The 22,721-nt window shown below is 32.6% G+C and overlaps 1 protein-coding gene across 1 annotated transcript; it reads right to left on the minus strand.

Annotated features, from left to right (window-relative positions):
• Nucleotides 1–1,301: 1,301 nt before the first annotated feature.
• Nucleotides 1,302–22,480, minus strand: LOC134686606 (uncharacterized). Its single transcript, XM_063546279.1, has 7 exons — nucleotides 22,306–22,480; nucleotides 19,236–19,450; nucleotides 15,604–17,396; nucleotides 14,276–14,430; nucleotides 11,172–11,404; nucleotides 5,800–5,943; nucleotides 1,302–1,749 (listed from the first exon to the last, which is right to left on the minus strand). Exons 3-7 carry the CDS (start codon nucleotides 17,393–17,395, stop codon nucleotides 1,416–1,418), a joined length of 2,658 nt encoding a protein of 885 aa, XP_063402349.1. The 5' UTR covers nucleotide 17,396; nucleotides 19,236–19,450; nucleotides 22,306–22,480; the 3' UTR covers nucleotides 1,302–1,415.
• Nucleotides 22,481–22,721: the final 241 nt, after the last annotated feature.

Genomic DNA, 22,721 nt, shown 5'->3' on the forward strand with positions numbered 1-22,721 from the left:
TTAAGTTCTTCAATATACAAAACAATATAAAAATTCTTTAAAACATAGATTCAAATACATGACAATATATACTCAAAAGGCTTTGCCATGAGCAGATGAGGAAATAAAAATATGATAAATATGTGTATTTCTAAAGTAAGAAAACCTTCAATTTTTCTACTTATACATTTTCAAATAGAAGACCATGTTCATACATCAAAGGAAAAACTTTAGTTCATTAAATTTTTTGAAAGAAATGAATATCAAATGGAAAGGGGAAATACCAGTGACAGAAGAGGCAATAATGTGTGCAAAATTAAAGGATCTTTTCTCATCACTTTGCATCCATGCATCAATCATTCCATTAATATTATAAACATTTTCTGACGGTTGACTTATTTGAAATAAGGTACTTTAAAATATAAAAAAATCTGGAAATGAATGACTTCTCACCTGATTTTACATACAAAATAAAATTATAAAGTGGAATGTTATAAATATTTCTTCAACAAAAATCAAAAACTATGTCATGGCATCTTTTCCTTTGATACACCAAAGAAATATGTACAATGTCATTTACCACTAATTGATGTGTTTAAACATTGAATAGAAGTTTACTCATTATGGTGTAAAAGCCAGACAAACTGAATTAATTTTCAAACACAATTATGGTACCCTTATTTTTAACTAGTAACTTGTTGATGAATGTATGCTAACTGCAGTATTTATAAAGCTTAATTAAGACTGTATTTTAAATTTACCCTGATCATTTTGATTTCATCATCCTGAGTTATAAAGTAACTATATAACATGTATAATTTGCATAGACTAGAAGTTAACTTAGAAATGAATGTATTTACATAATCATCTGGCAGCAAATCATACACCAATCTATATAGCTAGTGGCTGTGCTTGTAAAATAAAATACTCAAAACAATATGAACTGTATCAAAACCTGGCAGTGTTTAGCCTTACTGAATAAATCTAGTACCCTCTCTTTATACATACTGGCTGTAATGACTGCACGACCATAATACTGCTGGCTAGTGATTGTCTGAATTTCAGAGCTACTAAAATTAACTTTCAACTATATAACATCTAACAATTAATAACTTATATATAATGTTTTACTTTTTATAATATATCTGCTCAAAATAAATATTTATTTTATATTTGTTAGTATGAGAATAATATCTATAAATAATTTTTTCATCATCTATAAATTGGATCAATTTCTAAATTTTTCTTAAAAGTTTAAAAAAAATCTGTACCAGAACAAATCTGCAATCGGAGGCGAGACATATATACTGCAAGCTAAAGTCATGTTATGTATCTAAATTAATCTTAGTATTTCTGCAAAAGAAACCAGTATGAAAATGGAGCATTGATCTACATATAAAACTAGACCACATTGTTGAGATGTTTTGATGTGTAAGTTATATAAACCTGAAGAGAATAACAAGTGACAAGTACGAATTCAGATAATCTGGATGTTCCTCATTATCACCTAAATCTCTAATTCCTTGACCATTGCAATAAAGCAGAGTCCTGCCATGATGAGGTAATAGAATTCTCCCTGTAAAATGATTATTGGCAGCAAACGTGAGGCCACCAATATAATAATGATATGCACCAACTTGGACTGTACCATTCAAATCTCTAATGTGTCTTCCTTGTAATCCTGACCTTCCCATATTAATCATTATCATTGGTGGCTGCTCTGGAATATCTCTAACTGTTCTGGTTACTAAAAGATGTCCGCTGCAAGGCCTAGAACAAATTAAAAACAGCATTGTTATGATGTAGCCAATTCACAGTTTTACAAATCACATTTAAATGATTAAATCACATGATCAACTATACTTGATAGCAAACAATTTTTCCAAGAATAAAAGTTTTCTGTTGAACAGTTTCAGAGCAGTCGTGCTTATAAAATGTCAATGTTACAATACTTAAAAATCGTCAAAGTCCAACAACTGTGAAAAGGTGATGAATCATCTGGTGATACATACAGTACAGTCAATTTTACATCAGGGACTAATCTAGGATTTTTCAGAGTCTCTTTCAAAGAGAGAGTTTGGAAAAGTGGTCAATTTCTCAGAGAAGTGAAATTCCATTACCGTTTTGTTTGCATAGGTTTTTATGTGTACATTAATATGGGAATATGGTTTTATTGATGCATTAAAAAAATATACTTGCAGTGTTTTATATGATATTTTATAAAATGTATGTGTATTGAAAATTCTAAATAAACAAAGGTTAGACACTGTTGTTGTTATTTATTAATTCAAACTTTTGTGCTGTCAACTAAAAATTATAGCTTGCCTTGCAGGGGCGTAGCTGAGTTAAAATAAAGTGCAAGCATATATAAAGTATAAATAAAAATTATTTGGACCATTTTATGATGAAAATGATAAATACCCTATCTGTTTTTTACTATACCATATTTCAAGAAACGACACTAACATCCTAGTGGGTTTCGTAATTTGGAAACCCAGGAACAGATAAGACACAAAATGACAAGCAAAAACTTTCAACATTGAAAACTAAACTACAGATGAAAAACACGGAAAAAATGTGGCGACCTCCGGTGCTCTGAAGGTAAGCAGGTCCTGCTTCTTGCAAGACACCCGTGGTGTTTCTCACAAGGGTCATTTTAAAATCAAATGAGAGGTTTCTACGACAACGGTAGAAGGTCATTTGTAACACAGATACCCTAGGTGAATCAATAGTCTTTTGGACGAAATGACAATGGGAATACGAAATCGAACGGCTACTTTTAAGTCTTGACTTATAAGTAAGGGAAATAAATCTAAGATGTTTTCAAAATGATTTTATTGAGCCTGTATAATTAAATGTTAATACTGCATGTAAGACTTAAACTAAAGTATAGACTAGTTAATATCCAAAGTCCATATATCTATTTTTTGCCAAGGCAAATGATCTCAGAACTCTCTCGGTGTCAATATTCATTTCTCTGTGAACATGTATGAGGGCCAACGAAGATAGTCTGTCCTGTCCCATGGTTGAACGGAGATAAGTTTTCAGTCGGCGTAATGAACTAAATGACCGTTCGGTAGTTGACGTAGTTACTGGCATTGTAACTAGGATTGCGAAAATTGCAAATATTGAAGGATATAGCTCCTTATTAGTCACTGATAGAGAGGCCTTTAGAGATTTGGGCTTGTAGTTGCTAGTACAGACACCGCTAGACACAATAATCAGGAAAGACTAAAGACTATCCGAAATTCAATTTCAGGATTTTTTTTTTTTTGATTTTTTTTGTGAAAAACATGTGCAAGCAAATGATTTTTGGCGTAAAGGCAGCTACGCGCCTGCCTTGTAATATTATCATGCATTAATCCCATGTGCATCTGCTTAATAAGTCGAAAAATATAGCTCCTAGTTTATGTGATGACTTTTTGATGACTGGTAATGGGTAATTTAATGTTCATCATCTCATGTAATAATTTTGTAAAATATTGACTGTCAGGTGTAAGTTGAGAATCTTGTGAAAGATTGTAACAGTAAGCCTAGTATATATAAATGAAAATATTTACCAATCACATTTTAATTAGTCCACAAAGAGCTACAGAATACTAAAACTGATTATCTCGTAATAAATAAAAAGAAAACAAATAAGCTGAGTGATTACGCAACATCTTAAGATGAAAATCATCGTAAAATGATAACTCAAACAGACGCTCTGTTTCTTGTTTAAATAGATTTTAATGTTAAATCTGTGGATGCTCAAAGTCGCTGTTGTTTTTAATACACCTAATCGCTATTTATTCCATTCCGGATAAGTTCTAAAATTACACAACTTTTTCATCCAGTCGAAGCTATCTGGGACCCTGTTGAAACAATTCACCATGCATGATACTTTTTAATGAGACCTGTTTAAACTACCGTAAATACTTCAAACAGAATGTTTTTTTACTTCAATTTTAATTTCGAAAAAAAGTGTATCATACTATATCAAAGTTTCTTGATGATCACTTCTAAAGTTTTTCCTCCCTCAGCTCACTGCTGATGACCTCCATTTTTGGCCCCTGTGACCTAAACAGGAAGTTGTATAAATAACTGTTTTTCCAGGAATGGACTAAATAGCGATAAGGTGTATTCACTTAAACTTAGACTTGACGCAAGATTTTGACTCCTTTTTAAACACTTAAGTGTCTATTTTATTTGATTCAATTAGTTTATGTCAGTGGCGGATCCAAAACTTTTCCTAACGGGGGGCCCGCTGACTGACCTAAGAGGGGGCCCGCTCTGGTCATGCTTCAATGATTCTCTATATAAGCAACCAAATTTTTCCCACGAAAGGGCCCCCCCCCCCCCTGGATCCGCCTATGTATGTGAAAGATCATAACTAATTTGGTCATTAAAAACGATCCAATTCAAGCTCAAATATGAAAAATCTACCAAATATGCAGAAAAATGTAACTTTTCAGATGGTTTTTGTCAAAAATGAAAAAGGCTGCATCCTTGTTCATCCTCAACCTTTATTTCTGTTATGTAATATCATCAAATACAAGTTACATTTCAATATTCAGGATGAACACCAATGCAGCCATTTCCTTTTACATGGAAACCGTCTAAAATTTAACTAAAATGCTAGAATTTTGAAGATTTCAGTAATTTAGCATGACTTAATTCATATATGGTGACGGTACCCCATATATGTGCATTGTACTGTAAAAAACAGCCCATATGTATGTAGCAGAGCATTCTACTGTCCAAAAAATAACTAAGAGTTTACATTTTAACAAATTTGTAAAACTGCTATATCTTGGGGCCTTACTGGACCTTCACCTTTAAATTTTCCATGTTGCAGCCATTTTTCTTTACCGGTGCAATTTGTAAAATTAAAGTTGTCTCGCTTTTACCGATTTGTTTTGCGATTTTACTTCGCAAAGAAGTCAGTCTTCCCATAAGTTTTAGTGATTTTCATAATTCCTTGGCAACTTATAGCCTGTTTTACAAGATATCAAACTATCCTTCTAAATAAGAGATTTTTGCTAAATGGTCTTTAGGATCGGCTTCCACAAAGTGTTATAGACAGATTGCCAAAGGGTCAGAAAGAAGGACTGACAGACTATAATCAAATCTCCCGCAAAATAAGTAACCAGATAAAAGAGGGGCAAAAGATACCAAAGGGACAGACAACAAGACAATAATATGAACTCAACTATAGAACACAATATGGCTTGATCACACAAAATTTCATATCAAAATCAGATTGAAGTTCAAGAAGTTTTAACAAGAAATGCAACAAATGTTTAATGAATGGCAATCATCTAGTATACAGAAATATACAGGAATTCAGAACACAGGAAATTGATTACTGGTGGATGTGAAAAAGCATTCTTGTAAATAAAAAGTATACTTATATATGTATATAAATTAATTATTATCAAATTTCAGAAAGCTTTTTTTTTTTTTTTTTTTTTTTTTTTTAGAAATTTGGGAAAAGTCTCATGGCAGACAAACACTTTTTAAAAGAAAAAACCTTATTCAATTTCAATGTTCAACACTGAAGAATATGGGAAACATTTTTATCTTAGTGATCCAGTAATTTACATTTATATTTAGATCAATATGTTTACCCTTGTGTTATTTATTTTTATATTTGTACTGCCATTTGAACAATGTGTTTTTCATTGATGCTTGTTTTTCTTTGCACTTTTATTTTAAGTATGAGTTGTGTATTTGTGGTTGTGGCAATCTGCTTTGGTCAATTTTTTTTTAATAGTATATAGAAATGTGCATGCTAGGATGTTGATAGATTGAATAATCTCACATTCTGAAAGTATTTACACATAGGTATATCGTGCATTCTGTGCTCTTGATTCAGAAATTGTCTGAACTAAATCTTCATTGCATGGATATTGACGGGAGATGGAAGAGCTATCTATTAACTGCTGTAAAGTTGTTATATCTAAATATGCTCCAGCTGGAAGACTGCAAAGAAACAAAAGAATATTTTTTTTTCAATTTTACTTAACTACCAGATCAATTAAAAGTACATGTACCACGAAAACAGCCTTAGCCCTATTGAGAAAAATTATAAAGGTCGCTTTCCTCAGTCATTCATAAAAAATACGCTTAATTGGCCAGGAATCTGTTTCTTTTCTTTTTTATGTTCTACCATATTTCAGAAAATAACATATTGTCTCAAACATGTCAAAGTTTGATCCAAATGTATGCAAATACAAAGTTATTTCCTCAGGTCCAATGGTTCAATTGTTACTTCTAACATATTTGACAGTTTTTCTTTAACATGTTTAAGAGAGTGATCAATCTTATTATTAGACTTCAAAATAAACACATTTTGTAACATTAAACAAATTTGCTGATCTCATTTCACTATTTTCTTATTTCTAAAAATCAGCTCCTGAAAAACCTTCAAGGCAACCGATTTTTTTAGCTAAAAATAAAATTAAATTGCTGACCTACTGACCCTACTTTTTAAAAGGATGTAACTGGAACCACATATGAACCATAATTTGGTATTCTGCCTTTGGTTTCTTTTTGTATCCTTTTATATAAGTTCTAAAATTTTAACTTTTATTTTGTGGGTTGTGTTGGTGTTAGAATAGTATGAATGGAACAATTGAGTTTTTCGAGAAAAAATTAATACATTTTGATTCACCTTTTACGTGACAGGTAACCAAACAGGAAACCAATCGTTATTTTCTTTATTTTGCACAATATAATTCAAAAGGCATAAATAAACACCATTACTAGTGTTACTTGCTTCATGTTAATATTTAAAATCTATTTTCAATGTTATATTAAAGTTTTTTTTTAAATGTGACAGGAAACCATAAGAAAACGAAAGCATTTTTTTAGTTTTAATTTATTGCAAAATCTGCTTAAAATAATCTGAACAGTATACTTTTTCTTAAAATCCATCTTAAATGTATCAGTATTATAAAACTCCTAAATATGTGCTTGTTTTGAAAACAATTAGTACAATTTATTCAGAATTTTCCATTTTTTCTTCATTGATACAGGATACCATAATCGTTGTATCTTGATGTTTTGGCCAAAAAAATATATTTATATTTGGTTTTGAAATTCCAGTTATATAAAATTTATTCCAAATCATTGGCAATGTAAAATTCTTTAAATCCAGTAAAGAAAAAAACTTTTAACTTGGAATTAAAATCTTAAAAATAGGCACCATGTGATATTTGTGACCAGTACACCATCTACATGGTTTCCACATTTTAACCTACTTTAGTCGGCTAAAATCAATAAAGTACTTCCTTTCAAGTCATGCCTGGTAAAAGTTTACTTTTTCTTTGACAAGTTTATTGCGTTTCTGAAAAGTGTTTGCAGAACATGAATAAAAAAAAAAAATTAATCAAAGAGCTGAAAGCTCTGAAGAAAAATGACGCCACTGTCTCTAATATTGGGATAGTTTTTATGCAAGTCTTGATTTTCACATACCGTAATTAGTTTAACAATGCAACATGTATCATGAGCATATAATTGATATTCGTATATGTGTGTATGTGTGAAGTGAAGGTGACAACTAGCTGTTTTTTTAAGACAAATGAATAGGTCAAGACTAGCTGAATTGTACAAATAAATACCGTAGAAAGGCTTGTATATTTCTCACTAGTACATAGTCTGAATCTGGGTCCGTTCGCTTCCATTCACGTTTGTGCCCACTCATTTTCACCCCTTTCACTTTCACACCCTACATGTTCGCACCCAATCTTAATTGGTTTTGTGTTTAATAACTCTGTAAGCAAGTGTTTTCTTATAAGTATAATTGTTGTCATTGTCTCAAAATAACGTGAGACAGCAATTTTTTTTTTGTGTTGAATAAATCTTAATCATGTTTTGGATAAGGTATTGCTTAAAATAATAATAATCCTTTCTAAATAAAGTGGTATTTTGTCAATGTTTTATTTTGTGTTGAATAACTCTTAATCATGTTTTGGTTAGTGTATTGCTATAACTTGTTTCATTGACTTGTTTCAAAATGAAGTGAGATTCTGACTATGTTTGTTTCTGCGTGTTGAATAAATTTTATCATGTTTTGGTTATATTAGTGGATTGCTATATTTTGGTTTCTATGTTTTATTGTTTCGTTGTTTCAGATCAATGGGACCAAGCTGTTTAAAACAATTATCTTTTGTGATTTTTCCTTTAAAATCTTCAATGTTTTACTCATACCAAGCTATAAATACATTCAGTATTTACACCAAAGCAATTTAAAACAACAACCATGATTTTCCAATTATTCAACTTGAATTTGAATTAAAATTGGGCGCGAATGAGTAGAGTGTGAATGTGCGAACGTGTAGGGTGCGAAAATGTATTGGGCACAAACAGACCTGATACCACACAGTCTGAACTCCCTTCTCCCACAAATTATATTAAGTAAACAATCTTTTTGTTACTGCTATCAAAGGTCTAATGAAACTCAGATAGTTTCAAACATTTGTCAAAGAATTCTAGTCAAACTGGCACCTAGTTAAATTGGCACCTGGACAAATCAGCACCTGGTTAAAATCGACACCTGATATAGTCAATTCGTCACCCATGTTAAATATATATTTTTAACAGTATTTTAAGCAATAGGGTAAAAATAAGAAAGGGGTTGCCAGAATTTTTTTCAGTATTTAAGCAAAAAGAGTTAAATACTAACTTTCACATTTTTGGGTGTTCATGTACATTTTGTATATATTTATTTTTCTCAACTAATGACTTTTTTGGTGTATTTTTAATGATATATATATATATATATGAGTAGTCCAAATAATTATTACGTCTGGCAAGGCTTTTTTAATTTTATTCTGGAACACCTTCCTATGACCGCAAGGCTATGTTAATTTTTTTTCTGGGACGCCTTCCTACGAACGTTGTAGGAAGGCGTCCCAGAAAAATAATAAAATAGCCTTGCCAGACGTCATAATTATTTGGACTTATACATGAGATATTGTGTATTTTTCTGCATTATTTTAACCAGTTGAGCATTTTACAGGATTGTTGGTTTAATGCTGTTTAAACTTTACTGAAAAACAAACACCTTAAATTTGCTAATTATTTGGCATGCAAGTTTGATTTATTGAAAGGGACTCATAGTTTTCCATTTTATTTTAATAATTGACTTGTTTTTACAATTACACAAATTGTCTAATTGTTAAAACAACAGCTTTGGTAAGGGCTTTGTTGTTTACCTTTATACACTACATATTCACTTTCGTTTCGTGGTTTACCAAAATACACAACAACATATTCACTATGTACTTGGTAACAGTAATTAATTAATTGAATAGAAAATATTATAACAAATATTATTGGATGCCAAATTGACGTCGAATAGGTGCCGAATTGACGTCCAATAGGTGCCAATTTGACTAGATGCCAATTTAACCAGGTGCCGACTTGACTTGTACATTTCAATTCCTCTGCGATCATTTGCGGTATTTTCTTGAGAAAACCTATTTTCCATCATCAAAGAGAAGAAGAAACTGCTTTAAAATGATTCTGGAACGCTTCATGATTGTTAAAATAAGTTTAATTCACTCAAACAAAATTTAAAACTTGTGATTAAACAGGAAGTTTCCAAAGCACGTGTAAAAGAAGAAATTAACCGGTGAGAGTGGAAATCCGTATATTCCCGTCAAACTACAACACTTTGTTCGAGTGTAGTGGAATACAAGCAAAAACCAGTGTAAACTGGGTCCTGGCTGATTTAATACTACACAATGATGCATAATGATAACACAAGCAGATTCCAGTTTGTATGGAAAATAGGAAATGCGAAACCAAGCGCGGTAGGCAGAGAAATGTAATGAAGTTCAGGTCGGCAGTTATGGAACAATGACTGCGTCATTTTCCAAAAATTGTGACAAAGTTACCAACTTTGTACATTCCAAGTGTAACGGTATATTAACATGCATTTTTCATTTAATTATCTTTATTCACCTAAAATATCCAGTAATATTTACTGCTGAAGCAAAATCAATCCAACGAACATCGGCACCATGATAAGAGACGTAATTTCTATTGAATTTTCCAAAGACCCTTTACATCGTTATTGGGAAACGTAGTGTGTTTAAACGTCGGTCAAATCTGAAATCGATTTTGTCAAGTCATTGGGCATTTATTTTCACACAAGATCGTATGTAACATTATGCACATAGGAAAAATAATAGACCCCCAGCCCAATCTCTTTGAAAATTGTATTTTCCTTTTTTAAACAAGTCGAAACAAGTCTACAGATTATGATTGCTAACATCCCGTTGGAAACAAAAACAATGTTTAGAACTAGTATATCGTATGTCCGGCTGTAATGGCGTGATCACATGTTAGTCACATGTTTCATGTATGACCGATATGATTAGAACTTAAGGACAAAAACAATTTTAATAAATTACTGGACTTCTGTTTCGTGTGAAATGTAACGCATAACGATAATGTCATTTTCTTACTTAATTATTACGAAGATCAAAACAAGAATGTAAATCATCTCTGATTTACCTGTTTGAACATCTCGAGAGAGTTCATATTTGCATATTGGTTTAAAGAATTCTATTACAACAAAGCAGATTACATCATCTAAAATTTGCGTTACGAAATCGGACACAAAAATCACGCCACTGTTCTTACATCTGCTACATATATACTTATAGTTCTCGGCATTTTCTTCTCACTATTCTTATTGGTCGATGTTCTTTGTTATTTGAAAGCAAAAGTTACGAATTGGCCGGTGACGATTATCTATAAATCAGTCAGCGTTATGCTCTTCGGAAGCAAAAAGTAACGCGAGAAACGACACAAAAATACGGTTGTAGAATCTTTGAAATTTTTATATTTCAATTTTTTTTCTAGGGAAGAGAAGCATACACTTGTATGTTGATAAAAATAATGGCATCTTTAGATGTAGTTACAACTTTTCTTACAGTAATTCACATTTTATCACTTTTCTATAGTTATAGGAAACGGAGCCCAATAGCAAATTATGGTCCATATATATTTTTATTTGGCCTACGCTCCATGTAGTGTGATAATTGAAATATCTATTGATGAACAAATAGATAACAGGCTATGACCATAGGAGAAAGATAGTTGTCTCATTCGGAATTATTCAAAATATCTTTATTTGTTGTTCAAGCGATACAGTTGTTTTGTGAAATAAAAGAACTTTATCAACTCATCATAATTACCGACGTAAATTAATTCCAGGCATATCATATTGTCTATTGTTGGAAGGACAGTGTAGATTACTACAATAATATCTGTAATGGCAAAGAAGCAGGCTGCTGAAAGGACGCATCATAAATCTTGCATCAGACCCATAAAAATCCCTTCTTGCAGAATCCCTAATGATCTCTGACCATTCTCTTCTGACATCATCAAAGTCTCTTATCCTAAACAGTGACAGCATGTCTGGCAGGTCCTACAAAGATATCAAGCCATATGTATTTCACTATTTAATACAAAAAGGTGTTCAGTGACACTAAATGATTAAGATTGCGACAAAGTTTCAGTGAATTGCAATAAATTTACAAGGACTGAGGATATAAAATGAAAACCCAACATTTAATAAAGCAAAAATGAAACCACAGCATCATGAATGTTGTGATTCAGCCAATTTTGTTTCCAGTCTGACATTTTTGCTGACCATATTTTCATTAATTATTATGTTATCTTCATTTCCATAATCTCACAGTAAGTTTCTATTCTATTGCCCAAAGATAGCTATATAGAGATTTTTTTAATATTGATGCAAATTATTTTGGTATTTCAATTAAAGACAATGTCAGATTTTTTGTACAGCTATTTTCTAGAAATATTTTAAATTCAATGATTTTGACAAGACTGTTGAGAGAATATGTAGCATGTTTTTATGTTATATATATATGCAAATGTTTTATAAAAAATCTTTTAACATGCAAGCATTGTCATGAATACACAAGCATCTTGGTTAAAATGTCTCTTACTTTTTATAATTTTGTGTAGTTGTTGTTTTATTCAATCGCTTAATAATTTTTGTGTGTAATAATTTGATACATTTCCAAGAATTGATGCCTGTTGAGAGTAAAATTGAGAATGGAAATGGAGAATGTATCAAAGAGACAACAACCCGACCAAAGAAAAAACAACAGCGGAAGGTCACCAACAGGTCTTCAATGTAACGAGAAATTCCCACACCCGGAGGTGTCCTTCAGCTGGCCCCTAAACAAATATATACTAGTTCAGTGATAATGAACGCCAAACTAATTTCCAAATTGTACACAAGAAACCAAAATTAAAATAATACAAGACTAACAAACCACAGAGGCTCCTGACTTGGGACAGGTGCAAAAATGCAGTGGGGTTAAACACGTTTATGAGATCTCCACCCTCCCGCTATACCTCTAGTCAATGTTGAAAAGTAAACGCATAACAATGCATTCATTTAAAATTCAAATCAAGAGAAGTCCGAGTCTGATGTCAGAAGATGTAACCAAAGAAAATAAATAAAATGACAATTATACATAAATAACAACAGACTACTAGCAATTAACTGACATGCCAGCTCCATACTTCAATTAAACTGATTGAAAGATTATGATTGATTTCATCATATGAATATCAGGCACAATCCTTCCCGTTAGGGGTTTAGTATCATACCATCATAACATATATGAGAAGAACATAACCTGTGTCATGCCAACAACTATTTTTTGAATAAATGTGTTTAGTTCCGATGCAAAGACCCTATAAGTGAATCAATATTAACGCCAAAATATGCAATCTTTTAATACCTGACAACAGTATTGTAACTATATCCCTTCTAAATAAGTCTATTTAAAGATTTTGTTAGTTTCTGCGGTGAATACTGACATTTTTGTGCTTTATAAAGAATATTTCCATACAAAATTGGATGTGAAATACCTAAATGTATAAGAAGTCAGCATGTTGAGCTATACTTATGAATGATGTCCTTATACCGATGATAAAATTTAGTAAATATGTTTTGACTAGTTTGTGATATCGAAAATCCTGGTGTAATAATTTTTCAGTAATACATAAATTTCTCTCGTTAAAATCTAAAACATTGTTACAAACACGAGCGAATCGTACAAGTTGAGATATATAAACACCATAAGATGGTGACAAGGGAACGTCACCATCTAAAAATGGATAATTGATGATAGGAAATGAAAAATCATCTCTTTTATCATAAATTTTAGTATTAAGCTTTCTGTTTGTGATATAGATATCAAGATCGAGGAATGGGCAGTGGTCATTGTTAACATTAGCTTTATTTCAAGTAAGTTCAACAGGATAAATTTCTTTAGTATACATACTGAAGTCGTCATTATTGAGAGCCAAAATGTCATCCAAATATCTAAAAGTATTATTAAATCTGTTTATCAGATGATGTTTTGATGGGTCTTTGCTGTATATATGTCATAAATTGTAACTCATAGCAATACAAAAACAGGTCCCCAATAAGTGGTGCACAGTTATTCCATATTGGAATTCCAATAACCTGACGGAATCTCCAAAGCGAACAAAAATGTTATCTAGTAAAAATTCAAGGGCATATATAGTAGTTTTTTGGTTTATTGCAACTAAAAAATGACCTAAATGAGTTTGAACATATATATGCACATTCTGACTTTTTAAATGCGCATTTAATTAGGTGGATGAATTTTTTCTTAATGAGAATGTGAGGCACTGTTGTATACAGGGTAGAAAAATTAAAACTTTGAACATATTCAAAATCACCAATATAAGAATGCAATTCATCAAGTACTTCCAAAGAGTTCTTGACACTCCAAAAGTAATTAATTCCATTATTTAATTTTCGAAAGCTTTATTTGAACAATTTATTATCAGCTTTTTTAATGTACCAAGTGTACTGGTAAGAAGAATAGACAATTTAGTTGTGGAACAATGGCTTGAAGACGAAATAAATCTATATTTGTAAGGTGTTTTGTGGAGCTTTGGAAGCCAATACTATTACATAGTTTGGACTTTCATTGTATTTGGTTCTGCTTGTAAAGCTGAAGCTAAAAGTTTATGTTTGTTACAGATGTTTTTTTTCTGAAAATTGAGTCAGTTGGAAGTTGGTGAATTGGTAATTTCTTTTTTCAGAACCTCAATGTAAAATTTACGTCAAACAATAATAATATTATTTGCAGTGCCTTTTTTGATTTGAAACTTCTTCTTTACTTTACAAACTGCAGTCTAAACAGGTCTATATCCAAACTAAAGTCAAGCAAGTAATGGTTATAAGACAATTGTTGCAATGTTATCAAGGAATGGATTTACTTACAGTTCTGAATATATCATAGATACTGTTGATAAAAAGCTGATAAAGATCTCTGTTTGTCAGCATTTGATAGAAAATAATCATTAAAGATGTATCTATTGTACAGGTGTTATTGAATGATGAGCGTCCAGAAAGGATCTGTAACATTACTGGTAATCCTGAAACATAATAAATATTATATAATTTATTATCAATATGGCAGACAATTTAGCGTTTAGGTAACTATACCACTATTTCATGTTTTAGAGGCAGTTTATAGCAAACAAACTTTCTCACAACTTGTTGAACATAAATGACAGTCAATGAGTCATTTTTGTGAGGTTTTATGGTGAGGTTTTATGGTTAGAAGTGGAAACATTGACAGTTATACCTCTTTGCCTTCATGCCTTGTTTCTCATGTCACTTTCCATCTTTAGGTATATAAATGTATGGAATTTTCAATGGCTTTTCAATAATTGAATGTTTTAAAGAGAAATATAAATGTGCATTAATTTTTTTGAAGGAATACAGATCTTAATAATTTCCCCCAATTTTTTTTTCTCATGAATATGCCTTATTTCATCAAGTTACTGTGGATTTATTCTTTTTCATGGTGCACCAGGCGAGTTTTTATGGATTGTATGGGTATCCAGAAGTAGAAATTTTCTACAGGCCTTGTTTTTTTTTTTATAGATTAGGCCATTAGTTTTCCTGTTTGAATGGTTTTACACTCGTAATTTTTGGAGCCCTTTATAGCTAGCTGTTTGGTGAGAGCCTAGACTCCCTGTTGACGACAGTACCTTGACCTATAATGGCTTACTTTTATAAATTTTGACTTGGATGGAGAGTTGTCTTATTGTCACTCATTACACATGTTCCCATTCAAGTTATCAATTATGGTTGTCTATGCCTAATTATGAAATTCACAAAATGACACAAATAACTAATTGTAACTTGGTAGCATAAAAAAGATATATTCAAACAAGAACAATCACAGTTGCATTCAAATTAAAGATTGTTAAATAGATTATAAATGAACTCATAACATATTTAAAAGACTACATTTAAGAAGATGTGGTGTGAGTGCCAATGAGACAACTCTCCATCCAAATAACAATTTAAAAAGTAAACCATTATAGGTTAAAGTATGGCCTTCAACACGGAGCCTTGGCTCACACCGAACAACAAGCTATAAAGGGCCCCAAAATTACTAGTGTAAAACCATTCAAACGGGAAAACCAACGGTAGTCTGTTTTTAAAGGTAAATATATACCAATTTGAATTGACACAACATATGATTACTATTGCATTTGTATTGAATGTGGTCATGGTGGTTATTAGATTTGTTTTACCTCTAAAGCTATTTTCATGATATGGATTTAGAGATTCTGATGCTCTCCTGATTGGTCCATTATCAGAAATTAATCTTGAAACTGATTCAATACACATTTCTGATGCTCTACTGATAGGTCGGCGTGGAACTGATCCAATACACATTTCTGATGGACCCCCATCTGAAGGCTGACAATGGACTCGTTCAACTGTTGGAGTGGTAGTATTGCCTGGGCAGAATGCATCCTCCTCAAATAAGTGTTGGCTCATGAATGATTGCTCAGAATTGATTGAAACATTGCCTTGTGTATTCTGAACATTAATGGTGTCATCAGTAGGTGAAGAAATAATGTTTGGAATATCCTCCATGGCTTGAACAATTCTCTGTGTCGGAACTGGATCTTGCCTCAAGTCTATAATGTTTTCTTGCACAATTCTCTGAGATGAGGCTGGAACCTGACTCAAGTCTATAACTACATTTCTATAGGAGGCTGAGGAAGTGTAACGACGTAGATTTCTAATCAAATCAGGACTATTAGGTAGATCATTTTCAGCGGCAGATGGGTGGACATTACTTGCTGCTTGTCTGATAGCTGCAGATGGGTGGACATCACTTGCTGCTTGTCCAATAGTGTCATATGGGTGGACATTACTTGCTGCTTGTCTGATAGCTGCAGATGGGTGGACATCACTTGCTGCTTGTCCAATAGCTGCTGTCTGCTGCCTTACTTCGTTGCTGTTTATTGCACTGTCAAGTTCATCAAAGTTCCTGTCAACTGCTCCATTTTCTGGCTCCACGGACTGTTGATTTTCACCTTGGTTATTTCCTTGGAGTCCACTAGATGATTCATTTTCATTTTCAGATTCTGATTCTGAATCAGACAACTCTGAGACATTATAAACATCATAAATTGCAGGTATGCATGGAAAATTGCCAAAGTAAAACGTTTTAAGCTGAGGTAACGGCTTTTTAAAAGATTTTTTTTTTATTGCACCACTTTCATCCAATCTTCTTAAAATTTGATTTAATAAATCAAGGTCAATCTCAAACTTTGAAATTGCTACCAGTTTAGTTTTGTGATAAGAGTTGACATCAATACAGATAAACTTTTTATAGTATTTCATTTTATTTATATCTATAAACATTGAAAGAGCATTATCATGACATTTCTCTTTTTCTTTATCATGTTTACCAACAGGTAAACAATCCACAGGTAATTCTGAAGAATGGATTTCATTTATTTCTTCACAAGTTTCAGAACAATTTTCATTGACATTGGTTTCATCCTCTCCTTCATGGTATCTGTTCTCCAATATTTCATTTTGGGAATCATTTTTAGACTGCTCTTGACTTCGGTTTTCTGCTGGACCTGATTCATATCTTTCTTGTGTTTGTCCTTTCTTAGAACTGTTTTGAATTTGGTTTTCTGCTGGACCTGATTCATATCTTTCCTGTGTTTGTCCTTTCTTAGAACTGTTTTGACTTTGGTTTTCTGCTGGACCTGATTCATATCTTTCCTGTGTTAGTCTTTTCTTAGAACTGTTTTGACTTTGGTTTTCTGCTGGACCTGATTCATATCTTTCCTGAGTTTGTCCTTTCTTAGAACTGTTTTGACTTTGGTTTTCTGCTGGACCTGATTCATATCTTTCCTGTGTTTGTCCTTTCTTAGAACTGTTTTGACTTTGGTTTTCTGCTGGACCTGATTCATATCTTTCCTGTGTTAGTCCTTTCTTAGAACTGTTTTCAGTTTTCCCTCCATCATTGTCAAGTAAATCTTTTCTATTAGTGATAAGGTCATTCTTTTCAGCCATTCTACAAATCAAAATATTGTTTGTTATTCATATTTCATTAAAAAAAAATTCCAAAAGAAAATAATATTCTCTATGGTTCTTTCAATTAGTGAACATAAGTCATGTCAAAGTTCCATCTTGCTTAATCTGTTAATATTCTTAATACAGCCTTTCATAAACAATATCACAAACATGTTTAACCCAGCCGCATTTTTACACCTGTCCCAAGTTAGGAGCCTCTGGCCTTTGCTAGTCTTGTATCATTTTAATTTTAGTTTCTTGTGAAGAATTTGGAAATTATATAGTATGGCGTTCATTATCACGGAACTAGTATATATTTTTTAGGGGCCAGCTGAAGGACACCTCCGGTTGCGGGAATTTCTTGCTACATTGAAGATCTGTTGGTGACCTTCTGCTGTTGTTTTTTTCTATGGTCGGGTTGTTGTCTCTTTGACACATTCCCCATTTCCATTCTCAATTTTCAGAATGTGTCCCAAGTACAAGTATGAAGTATACGGATGGCCCATCTGCACTATCATTTTCTATGTTCAGTTGACCAAGAAAATGGGATAAAATCTCTAATTTGGCATTAAAATTAGAAAGATCATATCATAGGGAACATGTTTACTAAGTTTCAAATTGATTGGACTTCAACTTCATCAAAAACTACCTCAACCAAAAACTTTAACATGAAGTGGGACCAACAGACGGACGTAGATAATAGAGGGGCATTATGTTTTCTGGTCTGTGCGTCCTTACGTCCGTTCGTTCGTCTGTCGGCCCGTCAGTTCATTCCTCTGTCTGTTACACTTCAGGTTAAAGTTTTTGGTCTAGGTAGTTTTTAATGAAGTTGAAGTCCAATCAACTTGAAACTTAGTATACATGTTCCCTTTGATAAGATCATTCTAATTTTAATGCCAAATTAGAGAATTTATTCCAATTTCACGGTCCAGTAAACATAGAAAATTCTTGTTCTTAGTTAATATTACCATGAATATATGTATAATTTAATAGTTCTTGACTAGGTCATTTTAAGTGGAACTATTTGTGTAGGTCAATGATATAATTATATCATTGACCTACACAAATAGTTCCACTTAAAATGACCTAGTCAAGGTCAATATCTACCCAGATATATATATATCATGTATACTGAAACAATTGATCAAGTTAGTTAATATCTCGGGTGAGTGTCCTTCACAACAATATAAAATGTGGAAATTTTTGGGAAGGATTTAAAACGCCCGACAATAAAACTTTTTGAACATTCGAGGACTTAAGGATATAATTATTTCCCTTCCTGCTCATTCTGCTGATGCGGAAAGGGGGTTTTCTGAGATGAAACTTGAGTGGTTGGCGATCAAAATTGTGTCCAACTGTTATATCAGATCTTTTATTCATTATGTTTCATACTGAAGATGTAGCATCATTTGATCCGGTACCGGCTATTGAAATGTGGAATATTTCTGGACAGTGCTCCAGACGACCCTGTCAGACACCTTATGGTCGTTGTGAGGATTGCGATGACGTGGAAGACAATGTTGATATTTTTTCTGTCCTTGATCCTGATTTTGATAAAGAAAATCATTGAGATTATCAAAGCCTTTATCAAAATCAGAATCAAGACTATCCCTTTGTACCAGTCTAATTTATGTAAACAAAAGTATCAAAATAAAATTTAACATCTATCATTTACATTAGTGTTTGTCAAATGAATGTCATTTTTGCAGGACCGGTAGATTTGAAACCACAGTATATACACCAGTAGAGTTTTCAGGTCCACTGGTCTGGCTGGCCAGTAAACAAAAAAGCTTAAATTCAACCCCTGACACCAATGCACATGTATTAGGAAATTATTTACCTTTAAATTTTATGTACTCTGACAACATATCAGTTTATATCATGTCATACAGAGACTTTCTCAGCATAAATAAACATATAATAGCATTCAGATAGCACCAGTGTTTCATGTTGAAATTATGTTGTCACAATAAATACTCCTTGGTTCATTCCTAACCAGTAGACAGGCTGTGAAATTAGTTCCGAACAAGGTTGTTTCTATCTGTCTTTAAATACCTGTAACAAAAATGTAATATTGGTTAACATGGTTAATATCAGTCCACATTTTTTAATCAAGTTTGTGCTGGTACAGACTCACACAGAGGACAGTTACCGCTTAAGAAGCAGAAATAGTAAGAAGCCATATATGATTTACGTGAATGCATTGTACATTATGTTGCAGAGCCTGGAATTGAAAATACTGTATATTTTCATAACAATATTTGATAAAACAGTATTGAATTTGATATGACTGTCATGTAAATGAGAGGTTTAGCTAGCTATAAAACTTGAGGCCCTATAGAGCCTGTGTCGCTCACCTTGGTAATGTGATTTAAACAAAGGAAGCAGACAGTTCATGACAAAATTGTGTTTAGGTGATTGTGATGTGTTTGTACACCTTACTTTACTGAACATTCTTGCTGCTTACAACTATCTCTATCTATAATGAACTTGTGCGTGTAGTTTCAGTGGAAAATGTTAGTAAAAATTTACAGATTTTATGAAAATTGTTAAAAATTTATTATAAAGGGCAATAACTTCTTAGGGGGTCAATTGACCATTTCGGTCATTTGACTTATTTTTGAGTCTTAAATTGCTTTACATTATTGCTGTTTACAGTTTATCTCTATCTATAATAATATTCAAAATAATAACCCAAAACAGCAAAATTTCCTTAAAATTACCAATTTAGGGGCAGCAACCTAACAACCAGTTGTCCCATTCATCTGAAAATTTCAGGGCAGATTGATCTTGACCAGATAAACAATTTTACCCCTTTGTCAGATTTGCTCTAAATGCTTTGATTTTTAAGTTATAAGCCAAAAACTGCATTTTACCCCTATGTTCTATTTTTAGCCATAGCCGCCATCTTGGTTGGTTTTCCCGGTCACAAAACACAATTTTTAAACAAGTTAGCCTAATAATGATTCTGGCTATGATTGGTAAAATTTGGCCCAGTAGTTTCAGAGGAGAAGATTTTTGTAAAAGTTAACTAAGATTTACGAAAAATGGTTAAAAATTGACTATAAAGGGCAATAACTCATAAAGGGGTCAACTGACCATTTTGGTCCTGTGACTTATTTGTAAATCTTACTTTGCCGAACATTATTGCTGTTTACAGTTTATCTCTATCCATAATAATATTCAAGATAATATCCAAAAACAGCAAAATTTCCTTAAAATTACCAATTCAGGTGCAGCAACCCAACAAACAGGTTGTCCCATTCATCTTAAAATTTTAGGGCAGATAGATCTTGACCAGATAAACAATTTTATCCATTGACAGATTTGCTCTTAATGCTTTGGTTTTTGAGTCATAACCAAAAACTGCATTTAACCTCCATGTTCTATTTTTAGCCGTGGTGGCCATCTTGGTTTGATGCTGGGTCACCGGACACATTTTTAAAACTTAATACCCCATAGATGATTGTGGCCAAGTTTGGATTAATTTGGGCTGGTAGTTTTAGAGGAGAAGATTTTTGTAAAAGATCATGGATATTTACGAAAAATGGTTAAAAATTGACTATAAAAAAGTATTGTCAACAATATTAAAAAAAAAAGTTACAATACTGGTACAAAATATTTATACCAGTATTATCATGATTGTGGACAATACTGGTACATGTATACTACATGTAGTATTGCGATCACCAACTACAGGAGATCCCTTTTATTTTCACATACAGAACTACGGCTGATACAATTTATTTTTTAGCCTAAACTTTAGGGTCCAGCTGAAGCTGATTTGAGTGCAGTATTTTTTCACTTTAATGAATACCCATCAGTGGCATTGGGCTGTCCTAGTCCTATAATATATGCCTTCACATTATATATTCATTATTTAACGTTTTCATGCTGATATTTTCATTTTTTATTTTTTGTCTAATGCATTTACAATACTTACATGACTGGTGAAATCATGCTACGCGTATTAGGCCTATAAATGGTCCGAGAACACAGTTAATTCATAGTGCATTTCTTTTAGAACATAAATGAAAATTTAAAAAATCCCACCTGCGCTTTCTCAATGAAATTTGCACAGTGTGTTGTACTACTTTTGGGACAAATTATATCAAAATTATAGAAAACTTCATCGTCTCTTAACTCAAAATATGCACAATTTTATCTTTAGGGCGTCTTGAAATCTTTTGACAGCTTCCGAAGTGCTATTTTTCAACCTTTTTCACCTGGACCAAATCACTACTTTCCTTTAAAATTCTGGACCCAAATTTTTTTACAGTGTAATTTCACCCCCCCCCCCCCCCTACTTACAATTTGAGGCATTAAACATGGAGAAATAAATTTGGAAGGGGTATAAAAATTAGTGGCAAGTAACCCACTGTTAATACTAGGGACTATATTCGTTACAACGAAAATCAAGGGACGACAATTGTGGTCACGGACCGCAATATGACCTCAGGTGGCACATTATTTTACCCCTCCCAGGTCATATGTTATAGGACTATGGGCTGTCCATCACTCAATTGCATTGGGCTGCCCATCAGTGGCATAGGGCTGCCCATCAGTAGCATTGGGCTGTTGAAAATCTGATGTCGACTGCCTGAAATAACTGTGTGCTGTTCTCGAGCAATAGTGCATGAAACAACTTACAAGAGTGTGTTCACTCATGCGAGTCATTGGTAACTGTATACAAATTCAAATTCAAATATATTTTATTGCTAATCAAAGCGCCCACAAGGAGCAGAACAATCAACATTAATTACATGTATACAAATGATTACAAGTGATTCAATATGATTAAGACACAATGTTATAAAAGAAAAATAAACCAAAAAAAATATCTATCAACACAAATACAAGAATAATTGTACAAAAGAAAACCAAGTTGCATTTATGTCCCTAAAACTTACTTGACATTAATAAAAACACATTACATCACAGACCTATAATATGTTTTCCTTGTTTCTTTTTCTTCATTCCTTACTCAATAGTCTCCCTCTAACACTCGCAGTATGCGGTAAAATAAATTTATGAAACTACTTCATAAGTCGCCGCCAGCTGATCTGGTTTTTCAGTTTGGCCAGTCAAGATCCATTTATTGTCCAATCAAAATTGTCGAAAAGAACACACCCTCTTCGCAATCATCACACTTTGGCCGATTCCGTGCATCATGTACATATAATACACCTTATCGCTATTTCTGCTTGACCCGAGAATCTGTTCCGCTTGAACTATTGGCGTCATACAACAATCACTTTTCCATTGTGGCGTCAGACGTTTTGAATTATGACGTCAAAATTTTACGGGACCCTGTGTGATGTCCAGT

This window comes from Mytilus trossulus, chromosome 10 (genome assembly GCF_036588685.1).
Source record: "Mytilus trossulus isolate FHL-02 chromosome 10, PNRI_Mtr1.1.1.hap1, whole genome shotgun sequence".
Lineage (NCBI taxonomy): Eukaryota > Metazoa > Mollusca > Bivalvia > Mytilida > Mytilidae > Mytilus > Mytilus trossulus.